At 55.9% G+C, this 16,403-nt stretch overlaps 1 protein-coding gene across 5 annotated transcripts in view; it reads left to right on the top strand.

The window, feature by feature from the left end:
* The window catches only part of LOC140910911 (shootin-1), a 38,434-nt gene extending 22,322 nt beyond the window's left edge, over window positions 1-16,112 (top strand). The window contains exons 7-17 of one of the 5 annotated variants that reach the window (XM_073343048.2): window positions 518-599; window positions 2,182-2,276; window positions 3,275-3,421; window positions 5,105-5,252; window positions 6,082-6,214; window positions 7,442-7,491; window positions 9,277-9,389; window positions 9,997-10,056; window positions 12,761-12,932; window positions 14,053-14,224; window positions 15,632-16,112. In XM_073343048.2, the coding sequence (XP_073199149.1) occupies window positions 518-599; window positions 2,182-2,276; window positions 3,275-3,421; window positions 5,105-5,252; window positions 6,082-6,214; window positions 7,442-7,491; window positions 9,277-9,389; window positions 9,997-10,056; window positions 12,761-12,932; window positions 14,053-14,210 (1,158 nt within the window). In that variant the 3' untranslated portion in view covers window positions 14,211-14,224; window positions 15,632-16,112. Of the gene's footprint in view, window positions 1-517; window positions 600-2,181; window positions 2,277-3,274; window positions 3,422-5,104; window positions 5,253-6,081; window positions 6,215-7,441; window positions 7,492-8,145; window positions 9,390-9,868; window positions 9,944-9,996; window positions 10,057-11,412; window positions 12,933-14,052; window positions 14,225-15,631 lie in introns of those variants that run through there. The other 4 variants (XM_073343050.2, XM_073343051.2, XM_073343053.2 and 1 more) reach the window with 4 other exon arrangements.
* The last annotated feature ends 291 nt before the right edge of the window (window positions 16,113-16,403 follow it).

Genomic DNA, 16,403 nt, shown 5'->3' with positions numbered 1-16,403 from the left:
AGCCACTGGCTTTGGCCAGCACAACCCAACAGCAGAAGCCGTTCACAGCGAGAACTTTTCTCCTAGGGGCGGAGTGATGGCTTCAGTATCACCGCTAACGGCAGAGGGTTTCACACAGACCCTCCCTGAGCTCCAGTATAAACTCAGCTCCCCGGAGCCCAGTCCAGAGCTCGCTCGGTGCCACTCTCAGCCTTCAACCTGCCTTAGGAAGCTGGAGACCCCCTAGTGCAGTTACAGGCCTTCCCGGTGCCTGACTGTCCTTGCAGCTCTTTGCTGCTGCTTGGGCGTGGATTTGCTGGACGTCTGAGGGAGGGAGGGAGCGGGAAGCCTGCCAGATCCAAAGGCTTCTCTGTGCACAGCCCCCTGCCCTCCCTGGGGTGAACACTGCCCCCCCCCCATAGGCGCAGGGGTTGGATCAAGCCCGGGATCGGCTCAAGCCAACGGGCCACTGAAGTCAGTGGGGCTGAGTTTGGTGCAAATAAAGAACCGGCTACAAACACCCGGTGTCCCACTGCAGGTGGAAGAGGAGCGAGCAGAGAGGGGGTCCCTGCAGGCCGCGATGGACAGGAGTCACAAGGCCCTGAAGAAGTACAAGAGAGGTGAGTCCACCGCACGGTCATGGCAGAACTCTCCAAACTTCTCCGGTGCCGTGTTTCCAGTGAAACACTGGCCTGCCTGCCACACTGAAAAGTGTTGTCCAGTGAAACCTCCGAATGAAAACTTTAGCCCTTTTTTGTTTGTTTGTTTTTTCCTTTGTTTTTCAGTTTAGCATTTTCCCTTTTTTCCATGGCAAAGGGGGGGAGGAGAAAAATCAGATAAATAAGAAACACACACACACACACACAAAATGTGACTCAGAACATTTTCAAAAATGAATATTTTCAGTACAAGGTTTTCTCAAGGGGAAAAAGCCCTCCTGGTAAGTGGGAACTGGGCCTTTTGGAAACTTGTGGAATGGAAATCCAGTTCCGAATGTTCGAAATGTTTCACAAATATATTCCCCTCCCCCCCGCCTCCCGCTTTTCCAAGCCCAGGTCATTGAGCACAGCTTGGGCCAGGTCCATCCCAGCTGTATCTCTGCCTCTGTGGGTGGAATTTCCTGGGAACCTGCTCCCATGGTTTTTTTTTTCCCTTTCTGCATCCTGTCCCCTCTGCTTGCTCCTCGTTTCCCGTTCCCCGGCTGGTTCATTCCCAGAGCTCGGCTGGAACTTGGGGGGCGGAGGGGTGGGATCAAAGAGTTTATTTTGATGAGTACCTAGATGTTTAGCGGTTGTGCTCCAAAGCACCTTTGTGACTGTGAACCACACGTCCCATCGAGCACCTGAGGAAAATCCGTTGCTAGAACTCCTGTCTGAGCCCATCAAGGAACCCACCTATGGGAGTTATCTGGCCCCCATTACTGTCCCCCTTCCCCATCTTTCATGTGTTTATCTTCTTCCCACGGCCCCTGAGAGGTAGGGCAGTGTTGTTACCCCATTGGTCAGGCATAGAGAGACTCAAGCGATGGCTACATGGCAGCTGGAGGTGTACTCTCCAGCTCAGGTAGACATACCCATGCTAGTTCTGATAGCTGAGAGTCTCACCTGACTCCAGGAGCTGGGGCTGCACACCCTCCCCCAAATATCCTGAGAATCGGGGTGCAAGCATGAGAGCTGGCAGCCCTGCAGCAGTGGGGGGCTGCAGATCAGGGCTGAGGGGCATCAACTGAGCTGGTCTGAGCTATCGCTCCCTGTTACGTTCACCCCGCATTGTGTTTATTGCAGCCACGCAAGGGACACACCCTTGGAATTGGCCTGGCCATGGCTGGAGGGGTGCGGGGGCACTGGTCAAAGGGGAGGAGGGTGCTTACTGTGGGGTAGAGCCTTGGAGCAAGTCACTGTCAATCCAGTGAGGGCCGGGCAGTTGGACCAGGTCTAAGAGCTGCTGGTGTATTACTGATCCTGCAGTTCTTACTCGGGCAAACCTCCCATTGACGTCGGTGGAATTTGTCCCGAGGGAGGAGGGCAGGATCAGACACTTATCGCTGTCCCAGCCCATGCGGGTGCAGCCCCTGTCGAAACCAAGGGTTGAATTTGCCCCCGGTGTGGCACGGAGCTGGAGATTGGGTGGTCGGTGCCATGGCTGGTGCCCTGGGGACGCACATGGGGAGAGGCTGGCTGACGGCTCTTCTCCCCCGGGCAGTGTCCCAGATGGCCGCTCAGGAGTACAGCGAGGCCGTGCAGCAGCTGGAGCAGGAGCAGGACCTGAGGCAGCATGCAGAGACCTTTGCCCACGAGGTACAGGGTGGCGCGGGGGCGGCGATCTCCCATCCAGGGGTGCTGCGAGGACCAGCAAACGCTGGGCCTGATGCTAGGAATCAGGAGGGTCACTGGGGAGTGCCAGGGCCCAGGAGGTCAGGGGACAGTGGATGGTCTGTGCGTGGGAAGAGCTGCTTGGCCCTGGGGTAATGCTCCTCTGCTCTGCCTTCCTCTCTCCCCTGCTAGCGGCGGTGGGTCTTAATGGGCCGGGGCAGAACACCTGAGCAGGACAGAGGGGTGATGCTGACGTCTCTGCTCTGCTCTGCCTAGGGCTGTCCCTGAAGCCAAGCCAAGAGCTGCCCACTTCCTCCCACGATGCCCCAGGCCTGTCCCACACCCCAGCCGCAGTGACCCTGCTGCTCTCCTTAAACACCTTCCCCTCGCTGGACACCGGCCTGGCCTGCTTCTCCTGTTGGCAGCTGCAGCTCTCGCACTGCCTGCCTTGGATACCTCGTGGGTATGGGGTGCCTCTGATGGAGACAGGCCCTGGCTCCCTGCCCCACAGCCGGGCTGGCCCGGCAGGGCGAACAGGAGTAAAAATACAAATTCCTGCCTCTCCAAGTGCCTGGCCCAGGGCACACTGAAGTTAGTGGAAGCCTCCTATTGCCTTGAATGGGCCACAAGGCTGAACACATTCCACGCGTTACTCTCCAAGCATTTAACAGATGCAGAGCAAGCCCCAGAGAAAAGAGTCTTGCCCAGGGTCACCTGGCTGGTCAGTGGCAGAGCGGGGAACGGAGCCTGGTGACTGCTCTGTTCCAAAAGCAGCAGAGAGTCGCGTCACGTGCTGCGTCACCCAGCTGTGACACTGGACGCCTCTGGGGAGCAGAGCTGGGTGGGGCCGTGGGACCAGCGGCTTTGTGTGTCAAAGCCGGCGTTAAAGTGTGGCTGGGTCATGCGGCCAGCGGGCTGAGTTCAGTGGCGGATACGGTGCCCACAAGCCCTCCATTGAATCCTCCCCAATCTCTTGGGCGCAGATGCTGGTGAAGCAGAAGGAAGCCAACAGGCAGAGCATGATCCTGCTCCAGAACGTGGGACCCAACGCCCAGCTGCTCCAGGCCCTGGAGGAGGTGGCTAGCCTGACTGGGATGCTGGAGGAAGCCAAGCAGGAGCAGCAGAAAAAAGTCAGGGACTGTCTCGGTAACCAGGGCCTGGGCTAACCCTGGCATTCGCCTGGGTCATCAACCCCCTCCCCTCCAGTATCTGCTTACTGAGCTGTGGGGCTCTCCAGGGGGTGCCGCCCATGGCCCCTCCCTATAGAGCAGCAGGGACCTTTGTATGGGCCCATGAAACCCAGCTGCCTTCTGCTCCATAGTGGTGATGGCATGGGGGGGTGTTGGGCCATGAGCTGCCCCCTCCCTGGAGACCCCAGCTGCTCTCTGAAAGGCCTAGGCCATCAGGAGTATCCTGCTGCAGCTTGGGAGGTCCCGGCACCCAGGAGTAGGACTGGTTGTCAGCCCCTCCCTCTTCTCTTCTGGAGCCCTGAGCTCCGGGGCTGGGGGAATTGGATTGTCAAGGTTCAGGGCTAGCTGCACTTCAAACCCTTCTCTCTGAGTGCTCCCCCCAGGGTTGGGCCCCGGGCCTCCACCTGCCCCAGGGTGGAATCCTGCCCTTCTCCCACTCTCAGGCCAGGTCCCAGGGCTCCTGCCCTGTGAGTCTGCCCTTCGGGAGCTGCCACCAGCAGGGAATACAGAGACCTGACAGCCTCTTCCCCCAAGTGCTGCCGAATAGCTGCAGTAAGGACACGGCCCAGCAGAAGGGTTAGCCCACGTCTCTGTCATCGAGAGACGCGGGGGGATGTCTGCACTGCACGGTAAATCCAGGCATGGGGACACGGGCTTGCTACTTGGCGTTGCTGAGCGTCCACCCTGCATTGTAAACCTGGGTGTACCATGGCCAGACCCAGGCCTCACAGCCGTGCTAACGCATCCACACTGCACTGCACAGGCCTCCTGACTCAGGGCTGCGGCTTGAGCTGCGTCCACACTGCAAAATGACAGGGCCTGGATCCGAGTCACAGCAGGACTTGGGCTCTGACCCACCCCCCTAGCAAGGTCCTAGGACCTGGGTCCTGAGTGCTCGCTGGCCCAAATCAGACTGATGTGTGTGTGGACAGAAGTGGGGCTTGGGCTCAAACCTGAGTCAGAGCCCGGCTTAGTGTGCAGCATAGACATACCCAGGGAGGCCTAGCTTATCCCGGACACCCTCAGCTGTGGGCATTGGGGTTCAGCCTGCTCCCCAGCAGTCCCTGCCTCCCCCTCTGCCATGGCGACTGGAGACTGGCTGTTTATCCCCCACACCCCGCAAAGTTCTTTGGTCCAGTCTTTCCCACTCGGATCCTCCCTGGGCTCACAAGCTGGCACCCCTGTGCCAAGCAGGACTCTCGAGCTCAGCCTGGATGCAGGGAAAACTGCCAAATGAATGACGCTGGAGTGGTCCCATATGTCCTGCTAAATGGGGTGATCTGGGCTAAGGGCCCCACTCCTGCATATGCCTAGGTCACCCTTGCTTGACTGTCCCACCCCCCCCACCCCGCCCCATGTGGTCCTAGAGCAAACCACACAGACAGATGGACCGTGTAATATTGTATGTCGCAGGCAGCCCACGGGTGTCCTGAGTGACCTCTCTCCAAGCAGCCAGGCCTTGGCCGCAGGCACACACCCTGGTGCTGGAGTGGCTCCCTAGGTGGATGGCCGGGGAGCACCATGTGTCTCTCAGGTGGATGACTGGGGGCCTCCTGGGCTGGGACGAGGCTACCTCTTCCAAACTCTCCTGCCCCCTGCACACCTCTTCTCTTCTGCCTTCAGGTGAAGGGTCTGGAAGAGCAGCTAGGGGAGAGCCAGGAGGAGCTGGGCGCAGTGCGAGCGGCCCTGGCTGCAGCCGAAGCAGAGAAGCTGGAGCTGGGGAAGCAGCTGCACCAGGCGGAGGAGAGGAACATGGAGTTGGAGGGGAAAGGTACGTGCTCTCCTCACTGTTCCTGTGCTGGCCCCTCCACCTGGCGATGAGCACCCAGCCCTCGTTCCCCGCTCTGGGCCCCCAAGGCGGGCCCAGGGGCTAGGCAGGCCCAGCTGGGATCTGATGGACACTCCTGGCGAGCGGGCTGGCTGTCTGAGAGCCATCCGTGCCAAGGGTCTCTCCACCCTCTCATGAGTGGGCCTGGTATTAAAGGGGATGTTACAGCCGCTAGACTCCAGCGGTGCGGTTCAGAGCCTCAGACCGGCCCCCACGTCTAAGGCTGTGCGGAGCCCAGAGCTGGGGCTTCAGCCCCTCGTGCGGATGAGACCCCAGCACTGGAGCTGGATTTCAAACCTCTCCGAGCTTTGGGGGCAAGCGGATCCAATTGGCGTGGGGGAGGGTTTGACTTAGGCTGATCTCTTTACTAGCTCGACCCCCCCCCCCCCACAGCCTCACCTCCCGTCCCATCACCAGGTCCTGCCTCCCCTCCTGTTTTCCCCCATCACCCAGCCCTGCTTCCCCACCCGCTATTCCACCGCCCCCCGCCTCCCTTCTCATGTACAATCACATAGCCTCTGTCCAGCCCTCACTCTCGGCCCTGAACTGACGTGGTGTATTTCTTAATGCTAATTAGCAGCTGGAAACAGAAGGGAGGAGCCAGCACCGTGTGACCAGCCAGCTGTCCAAGGCCAGTTCTCCACGGGCCAGCATCTCGGGGCTGGGAGGGAGACATAAGAACGGCCCTACTGGGTCAGACCGAGGGTCCTTCTAGCCCGGTGTCTGTGGCCCCAGGAGCGCTGAACCTATTCCTGGCTGCATTCCGTTTCAGTGACGTTACTAGAAGAGAAATTGGAGACAGCTGAAGCCCCGCCTTCTGAACCTGATTCGCCAGAAGTGGCTCCGCCCCCACCCCCGCCACCTCCACCTCCTCTGCCACCGCCAGCATCTTCCGCCCCCGTGGAGTAAGTGCCTCCCACACCCAGACCTTCCCCTACAGAGACCGCTGGCCCTGAGGGAGTCGCTCCTCTCGCGGGGCCTCAGCAGCTGGCTGTCGGTCAGAGCCCAGCCACCAGGCGGGGACATGGCGCACTCCTAGTCCGTGCCTTGCGTATGCCCGTGCCCATGGTTTCTGCAGACCAGCGGTTCTCAGCCTTTCAAGACCCATAGGTAGCCCTCGCTGGCCTTTCGTGAGCCAGTCCACAGCTTTAGTGCAGAAGCCATCTGGGTTAGTAAATACTTCTTACCCGTGGTATACAGCATACATGTTCATGTAAAGTGCTAAATAAGTACCCCGTGCACCCCATAGCAGCGGCTCCTGTCCTGCAGGCCTCGCTGGGCGTGACTCCCCCCTCCGGGCCTTGCGACCTCCGGGTGCTGCAGGTTTGGCCCCGCCGCCCTGCCGAGGACCAGCCAGGCCAAATTAGTGCGGTGGCATTGCAACCCGGCGCATGGGGTCGCAGCACCACTCACTCCGGTTTGGCCCGGCCAGCCTGCATCCTCATGGCGGAGGGGCGACTGGGCCAAACCTGAGCCCTGCGGTGACCCCGTGCGCCGGGTTGCAGTGCCCGGAGCGGGCAGCAGAGCCCAGCCAGCCCATTGGAGCCACAGGGGGGGCATGAATCATGCAGCCTTTTCCCTTCATGCTGCCTGGCTCAGTGGGTAGTCCAAGGATAGAACGGACCACAGAGACGAGTCTCCCCGTTGGTTGATCCAGGGACCCCCAGACCCCTCGTACGTCAGCAAAGAGTAGTGGGGGAGCCTGCCCTGCTACAGGTCGCTGTGGGGGGTCTTCCTCTGGGGCTGTAACCAGCATTAAATGCAATTTACATCAGCTCCCTGCCCTGTTTACTGCTCTCCCAGCCTCGGGTCCCACACTGCTTCCCTATACATTCATGCTCCTCACCCTGCCCGATTCTGTGCCTGCCGACAGGGGAGACATGGAGTTACTGGGTGAGAGGGCAAAGGGTGGAGTTCTGGTGGGGGCATCAGCTGTCTGGGAGGTGGGGTGCAGAGATCTGGGGCAAGGGGAGCATTGTGGGGGCTCCAGGGAGCTGGGGGGGCATTGAGGGTGTGGCAGTCTGGGAGAGAATGGTGGGGTCGGGCTGGAGGCAGAGAGCAGAGAAGTGGGGCCAGGTGGGGCCCTGAGTGCTATCCGTGACAATGCATTGATACGTCTCTCTCCTTTTCAGTCCCCTTTTGATGATCAAACAAAGGAAGGGGATGCGGCAACAGAAACCCAGTAAGCCAGCCCTGACAGCCACCCGACTCCGACTCGAGAGGCATCCCTCACGGCACTAAAGCCAAATCCCCTGGCACTCCGGTGGCATGGGGCCACGGCGCACTCAAGTGCTCTCCTTCCCCTGGGCGCTGACCTCTCCGCATTGAGGGGGAGGGGATGGGGTGGAGGCAGTGTATCATCCAGTCTGTCTCTCTGGAGGGCCATGGGACTCTTGGCTGAAACCAGCCCGCTGCTGCAGGGCTACGGCGCGTTACTGGCTGGGCGGCGTTTCCGTGGTGCTTGGGTGCTGCAGTGAATGTATTGAACAGGGCCCAGATGGTCACAGCTGCTGAATGGGCAAGGTGGTCTAGTGGTTACAGTGCTAGCCTGAGACTCAGGTTTGAGTCCATCTGTGGCCTTGGCCATGTCACGGAGGCCCAGATCCTCCAAGGTGTTTAGGCACCTCACTCTCATTGATTTTAACTATTGGGCCTGAGTCTCTTTGTGCCTTAGTTTTCCTACCTGTAATATGGGCTTTGAGAATAAGTACGTTAAGATTGTGAGGTGCTCAGATACTTGGGGGAGGGGCAGATAAATCCCCGAGATAGATACAGATCCATGGGGAGATTAAACCAGTGTGGAAGGGATTCTTTAAGTTTCTCTGCTCAAGTGCAGAGGATGCTACCAGAATATGCAGCTATACAGGAGAGTGGCTGGGTTTGTGCTTGAAGCACACATCCAGGAGGTCTGCCACTGGCTCGCTGTGTGTCCTTGGACAAGTTTCTCCCACTCTCGGCTTCCCCGAGGTAAAAGAGGGTTGATGATACCTGCGTCATTCTGGCGGAGGGTTGTGAGGCTGGTGTGTGTGGCGTGCTTGGAGATCCTCAGATGAGAGACATGCTAGAAGGACAAAGCGTTACACTGGAACTGCCAGAGTGGATCAGCTCTATGGCCCGTCTCGCTCAGGATCCTGTCTCTGACTGGGCCAGCACCAAATGCTTCAGAGGAAGGTGCAAAAACCCCACTGTACAGATGTGGGATAATCTGCTTGCCTTCCCCCCACACACACTAGGTCTCATCCTGGTCTCTAACAGATTGCCACAAGTCCTGAAATATAAGGTTTAAGATCCCTTCCAAACTTTGTTATCCAAGGAACCGTCCAACCCCCTCTTTGAATTTTACTAAGTTCTTGACCTCAACAGCATCCTGTGGCAGTGAGTTCCACATGTTAATTACACACTGTGAACAAATATTTCCTTTGCTACCGCCACCTCCCAGTTTCATCCATTGTCCCTTTGGTTCCTGTGATGTCATGTGGCCAGTCTGTGCCTCTCCACAGGATCGCAGACCTAGTGGGGCTCTGAACCACCTCCATTGCTGTTGGACATAGAGGGAGATTTAAACATGGGCTCCATTTTATTTTTCTTGATCCTTCACTCTTCACACTCTTGGGATGCGCTCCCCATAAACCTCCATAAAGTCACCTCGCCATCCACTGTCAGAACTCTCCTTTGCCATGATGCCTACAAAACACTGGACGATGGCCAGGGCCCAGGCCGCTGAAGTGCAGAGACCACTACCTGTCATGCTGACCAGTGCTGTCCCACGGTTTCCTTGTGCTCCCCATGTCTGTCTCCGTTTGTCGTCTCTTGTCTTATACTTAGTTTGTCAGCTGTTTGGGGCAGGGACCATCTTTTTGTTCCGTGTTTGTACAGTGCCTAGCACACCGGGAGCCTGGGTCATGACTGGGGCTCCCAGGTACTGCGGAAATATGAATAATAAGCTTCATTCTTCCTATGGCTGCAGGCAAACCTGCTACCGATGACGTAAAAGCTCAAGCAGTGGAGGAAATGATGGCCAGGATCAAGAGCGGGGTTGCCCTGAGACCAGCAAAGAAGGACAGGACTGCATTGTCCCAGGTAAACGGTGGCACCAGGGTGTAGGAAGGGAGGCTTTGGTCCCTGACATCCACCTGGGAGTGCAGACCCATTATCAATGGCACTTGTAATAGCCAGCGTCATGGGATGTAGAAAACCGATTTCATGGGCCTGGCTCCGGCAGAGGAGTCCAGGAGTGGGATATTGGGCCTTTTGCCGGGGTTCCAATTCAGCCGTGGGTTCGACGGGCAGTTGGCTGGCTCCAGGAGGGAAATAGGAGGATTGGACAGGGCCTTTCCTCTGTAGGGCCCCAGATCCAGCCAGCCCTGGGGAATGGGCTGTGGAGCCCTTCCCCTCTCGCACACCAGTCTGACTCTGGCATGGGGCAGATAGATGCCAAGGCTCTTTACCAGCTCATAAATGCCCAATGTGAGGTGAATGGGTGGTTTCCCAGGGGAGGGGGGTTAATGTCACTGAATGCCAGTCTACACCCAGCCCTTGTTGGCCGGCTTGTTTGGCAGCCTCAGGAGAAAGGCCAAGGACCCCGGGCCACTGGGATATGAGCACCAGGTGTGTCTGTGCTGGGGTGTGGGGGTAAAGCTCTGAGGAGGGACAGCAGAATCCTCTCTCAAGGGATCTCCCCTCTCAGGATCACTCAACAGCAGCCAGCAAACGCAAGAGCACCGTGATGGAGCTGCAAGGGATCCTGGTAAGCATTGCTGTGCAGAAAGGCACCGGTGCCTGGGAGAACCCTGTACATTTCCACCCAGGCGTGGTCCTGCTCACGACAGGTGCAGAAAGCTGAGCAAGGTGGGGCGTGCAGGGGAGTCCCCTGTCCTGCAGGAACATGCCTTCATCAAGCTACTCCAGGACAGAGCCCTTCCATAGCTGAGTAGCAGGATGCGTATCACGCTTAAGCACCTCCTCCTTCACACCCCTTTCCTGCCCCGTTTTCCTCTGGGCCCTTATAATCTGCTCACTCCGTGCAGGGAGCCTGATCTTTAACTTGACTCACGTGCCTTGACCCTCCTACCTCGGCTGCTCACCGCAGGGCCTTGGAGCTGTGCTCCCAGCATGTGAAAGTTTCAAAATTTTGCAAACTGGGGAGGCTTTTTCTGTTGTAAATGAACTTTTTTTTTTTTTTTTTGGCCCTTGGAAACTCTTGATGTGAGTTTCAATTCCCCCCCACTCTCCTTTTTTTTTTTAAAAAATTTAAATTAAAAATAAAACCTGCTCTCCGCTTTGGAAGGTTCCGCATTTCCCCTGTACGATGTCTGACTGGATTTTGAACAGCTCATGCTGGGAGGACCTGAAACATCCAGCTGTTGACTGCCTGATCTCTGCCCTGCTCGCATGTTGGGAGGGGGGAAAGAAAGCAAGCTTGACAATTTTGCCACCACTTCATTTTCCTGGGTTTGGAAAATCCACAGAATCAGGTTGACAGCAGAGTCTGTGGTGCTGCCCACTGGGTCTTGACCTTCACGACACTCTGTGAACCTGTCTCACTAGACGTGTGGAGAGTGGTATGTGGGGGTGTTTTCTGGCTTGAATGCCTCTCACAGTTACAACGTGTGTCGCTTACCTCTCTTGCGGCTGGATAATAGCCTGCTACTGCTAAGTTGGTCTACACTACATAAAGGTCGACATAAAGCAGCTTATGTCAATCTAACTGCGTCCGTGTCTACGCAGTGTCTGCCCTTGCTGCCGCCAATGTAAGTGCCCCACTGCACCGACACAGGGCTTGGCAACACTCGCAGATGTAGAGCGCAACAGGGAAAACGCCACTGTGTGTTTACACTGTCAGCTGCAAGCGCCCTGGCATGGCCACATTAGCCGCTCTTGCAATGCCACTAAGAACAGGGCATTGTGGTAGCTATCCCAGTGGGCAAGTGGCTGCAGCGTGCTTTTCAGATCGGGGGGAGTGGAGTGTGACAGGGGGTGTGTTGTGTGTATGTGCGGGGAGAGACGGTGTGTTTTGGGGGGCTGAGAGTGTCAGCATGCTGTCTTGTAAGTTCAGACAGCAGCAGAACCCCTTCCTCCCTCCGCCTCTCTCTCACACTCACAGCAGCAACATCCCACAGTGATGGTTGCTTTGTCCTGGAGCAGATAAGCAGCCGGCTGTCAGAACGGAGCTTTGAAAGGGCATATCCGCATGCCTGCGGCGATTCCAAAACCATGAGAAGAGTGGCCACTTGACTTCAGGGGATTATGGGACGTTTCCGGAGGCCGATCAGAGCACAGTAGTGCAACACCTCGTCCACACTGACGCCCGCGCGTTTCAGCTGGGGTGCAGCAAGCATTATGCTTCTCGTGGAGGTGGATTACCAGGAGCGCTCCAGCTGCAGAGTCCAGGCACTCCACGTGCCTTGCCAGTGTGGACACGTTAGGAGTTAGGGCGCCCAGGGCTGCTTTAATGCGCTCTAACTCGCAAGTGTAGCCAAGCCCATAGTAACTCCACCTCGAGGAGCAGTGTAGGGCTTATGCTGGTGTAGTTAGGGTGACGCAGTGTCTGTGTAGACTCTGCGTTACTTATATCACTATTAGCTGTCTTGACAATTTCATGGCTCCAAAATTGATAAGAAAGCCAGCTCTTGGCTCCCAGCTGGGCTGCTGCTGGGTCTCTTCTCCAAGCCAGGCTGCCACCTGGGCTCCCTGCTGGGAACCCTGCTGATGCCCAGGGTGCAGGCTCCCGCTGGGGATACAGCAGCTGACCAGACTGCGGGGGCGGATTTCTCCACCGGATGCGAGAAGCCCCAGGCAGCTGCTGGGCTCCTAGAGGGGATCTGCATGGAGCAGAGAGCCCTGGCACTCAGCCCCCCACACTTCCTCTCCTAAGTCGGTGGACGTGCTCCTGGTGAGGACACGCACCACCACCAGAAGGAGGGTAATGTGGACATTGGCCACCAGAGTAATTAGGCTGTATGTTGACCTAGGTCAACTTAAGATTGTAGTGTAGACATGACCCCCAGTGGAGCTTCTCCATCAGCTCAAGGGGTTGAGGTCTGAGCAGGGGACATTTTTTTCGGACAAATAGTTAATTCGAAGAAAAATGTAGCTTCGGGTGACTGGAAGCTATTCACAAATTTGACATAAATGGTTTCAGCCATTCCCAAAACAGCCAGAGAAGGAGGAGGCAGTCATGCAGCCCCCACACACACATGTAGACACAACCTTTAACTTAGTGGTTAGAAAACTCGCCTAGGATGTGGGGCACGACACAGGTTCAAGTCCCCTCTCTGCCACAAACCTGAAACAGGCATTTCTGATTTGCCCCTTTAGGCAACTGGGGGCTCAGCCCCAGAGCATCTCTGAGAGTGAGCTGAAAGACCTGCGCGCGCAGCCCCTGGGTGGGTGGGAACTGTGCTTCTCACTTTCTGAGCCATCCACTGACGTGCGCCAGTTCCTCTTGTCAGGGCACAATGAAAAGGCCGGTCAGAAAACAGAGCTGGCGTAAACACAGCCGAAAGGTCAACGACGACCAGCTGCAGTCCATCCTGCAGAGACGGCGCAAGATGGTGGACTCCTCCACTCCCGCCCAGCCCTTGCCGCTGCAGGCAGAGCTCAGAAAAGAGGTGCAGAATCAAGGTGCAGTGACTCCTCCTCGGGTCTCTCCGATCCTATTCAGGAAGCCATCCTGCCGCAATACCAAGTCCCAGCATGCTTTCACGGCCAGAGCAGCCTTCTGCTTAGTGGAGCACTGCATGCTGGCAGCCAGGGTTGGGGCAGGCCACACCTTGCTGTTTGAGAGGTAGTTGACAGAAGCCACATTGTAGGGCTCTATGGGTAATGTCTACACAGCAATTAAACCCCGCAGCCAGCCCATGTCAGCTGGCTCAAGCTAAGGGGCTCTTTAATTGTGGTGTAGACATTTTGGCTCAGGCTGGAGCCCAGGCTCTGGGACCCCTCAAGGGGCTTCCCAGAGCTCAAATGTCTACACCGCATTTGTACAGCTTCACAGCCTGAACCCCCAGGAGCCTGAGTCAGCTGACCCGGGCCAGCTGCAGGTGTTTAAATGCTGTGTAGATCTACCCTTTGGGCCATTCCCTTTGAGCTAGCCCAGCTTCAAAATCCCTGAAAAGCTTTGTGTTTTATAGAAGACTCTATTGGTTGCAGAAACAGTAGTACACTGAGCATAGGGCTGGGAGACAGGACTCCTGGGTTCTATTTGCAGCTCTGCCACTTACATGCTGGGCAGTCCTGGGCATGTCGCTTTGCATCTCTTTGTCCATCCATAAAATGGGATGATACTGACCAACCTTTATATAGTGCTTGGAGATCTACTGATGCAGAATATTCTCATCAGTTCATTATTTGTTAGGTTTGCTTAACACTGTAAGTTTCAGATGAGGGATGAGTCAAGTCCTATTTCTGTGGTCAGTCTGTCATAACAGGGATGATTCAGCAGAACAAATCAGGCCAAGATATTGATATTTGAGTGGCTGTTGATTTTAGCCACTGTTGCGGGGGCAGGTTTGACAGCTGTGGAATCTCAGAATACATAAGTGCTGGAGCTAGGAGTGCAGGGGGGTGCTGCAGCAGCCTCGGGCTTGAAGGGGTTTCCATTATATACAGGGTTTACAGTTTTGGTTCAATGGCTCTCAGAACCCCGACTATACAACTTGTTCCAGCACCCGGTCAGAATAGCAGCATTCTGTGAATCACGGTCTTGTCACGCAATGTCTATGTGGCTTTCTTATTTTCTAAGGTGACAGTGAAATTTGCAAAGCTGTGTCCAGCCCATGCTCAGAGGAGAATGCAGCTGTTGTCCAGTTAAGAGCAAGATCAGTGCACCTTCAGAATAGCAGGCGAATGGCTCTCCTGAATGAAGCAGAGGACAAGCCGGCACAGAGAGAGTCTACCTGAAAACCAGCCATCCTGTAAGAAACATCCATGACAACCCACCTCATTGGGGCATTAGGAAGGGTTGTATCTGGGACCTTCAGTGCCAAAGCACAGGCACCTCCCACTTGAGCTAAAGGACTAACTCCACTAGCAGGCAGGAGTAGTAGGCAATTATCCTCCAGGTAGACCAGCCACTCAAGGTGGGAGATGCCAGACATGCTGCACAAGTTTGTTACAATGGTCATTGTCTGTGCATTTCGTTCTGGTTTGTTTCAGTATTTTCCCCAGAGGCTAGCGTGTGCCTGTTACACCAAACCATGACTGTTTCTGTGTGGGGGAAGGGCAGCTGGCCTCGATAATGGGGCTGCAAAGCACTGGGGAATCCAAAGACAGGGAGGTCAGGTAGGGCTGTCTGCAGCACCCCAGGCTCCAGGAGCATGGCAGAGCTCTGCCCCCAAATGCTTCCAGTCTAACCATCAGCTCCCATGGAATTCAGTGAGAGCTTTGCCACAGACTTCAGTGGGCGCAGATCACAGGCTGTGGATACAATCCAGAAAGGGCTAAGCCCCCACAACCTCATGATAGGTGTTGGGAGATGCTAGTGCTCCTGAATTTGGCCATTTATTGGCTATGACACCAAAAAGTATGACATCATACAAAGGGGAGAAGAAGGGGTCATGAGAGGACAAGGGTTGGTTGCGACAGCAGAAGATCGTGAGTCAAGATGATGTTGTGGTCACATCTCTTTGGTTGTGTGGGGACAGGCTGCCACCCCGAGTCCTGACCCTCTGCCTGCTGAAGGCAATGCCAATGCTCTCCTGGGCTTCAATGGGCCAGGATCAGGCCCCAGGACTTTTCTTTGGCTCTGTATCAGCCCTGAGTGTTGACTAGCACACACTGCAGAGTGACAGCCTGCTATCGCTCAGCCTTGCCTTTCCCCGACCATTACAGACTAGAGGGAAGCTGTAGGCTGCCGTCTGGGACTCCATGGGTATCCCTGCCACAGACTGCTGCTGGTGTCCGCAGGGGGGTGGAATCCCGGCCCTAGCGAAGTCAGTGGGAATTGTGCCACTGAGGCCAGAGTTTCGTCCAGGGGATTTAGTTGGGACTTGGATTTGTGGGAGTTTGGTGAAGTTACTGTGAATAAGCTACATCTCTGAAAGGGAGGGTGGGTGTGTGGGTAAGGCTCTAGCATGGGACTCTGGAGTGCTAGGCTCTGGCATTGAGTGCGTGGGTCTCTCTGTGCCTCAATTTCCCATCCATAAAATGGGGATAAAAGTCCTTCCTTTGCCTGTAATTGCAAGGTTTTTGGGGCAGGGTCTGTTTCTTATGACATGTTGGTACAGTACAGGGGGGTCCCAATCTCAGCCACCAGGCACGACCACATTGCAACTAGACTATCATGTTTTTGTTCTAACGTTCTAAACCTGCATCTCTTTCAGGCTGCACCACAATACACTGCATGGCCGCCTGGTCTCGCACCCTGCCGATGCTCCTTGCAGTACCTGCCCCACCCGCGTATCTTTCAGTCACGCAAACATTCAGAGCATGAGCTCGGCCTGAGGATGCAATTCTCGAATTGGGCTTGTTAGCGCAAAGTGCAGCCAGATGCACAGCCTGCTTGCTTGCGCATACTAGCTTGCTCCACTTGCCTCGGTGGTTGCTGAGAGATGCATTGTCATTGGCCAGTGGAACGTGGTTTTGTTGACAGTGGTTTGTAAAGATCATCCATCCCTGTGGATCAGATTATCCCATTAGCTAGCTCCTCTTTCAACGGCCAAACGTAATTTCACACTCTTCCTGAGGACTGATGGGCTGCAGATAAGAAGGCTGCAGCTTATGGGAGCATCCGTTCGAGTCCATTCTTTTCTAACTGAGCTGCTGTGACAATAACAGATCCATCAATAACAACATTCAGCCCTGGCAAGGTGTCCTGTCTTTATCCTCCCCACTGGCAAGGTGGCAATTTGTTTTTCTTTCTATGCAGAAGGTTAATGTGGGAAGCAACTTGTTTTGATGCATCCACACACAGATTGCGCCAAAATATCATGTGGTTCACAATAAAACCTTGGTAACAGGCACCTTCAAAATTTGGAGAAGCTCAGATCTGGAGCCATGCATTGGCGCTCTGGCACATCTCTAGATCTAATGATCAGAAGTGGAGTTGGGAGCTCCAGATCAGTCCTTTAGAAGAGAATTTCACTGGGGACCTTA

This window comes from Lepidochelys kempii, chromosome 4 (genome assembly GCF_965140285.1).
Source record: "Lepidochelys kempii isolate rLepKem1 chromosome 4, rLepKem1.hap1, whole genome shotgun sequence".
Classification (NCBI taxonomy): domain Eukaryota; kingdom Metazoa; phylum Chordata; order Testudines; family Cheloniidae; genus Lepidochelys; species Lepidochelys kempii.
This window is presented reverse-complemented; position numbering and strand designations above follow the sequence as displayed.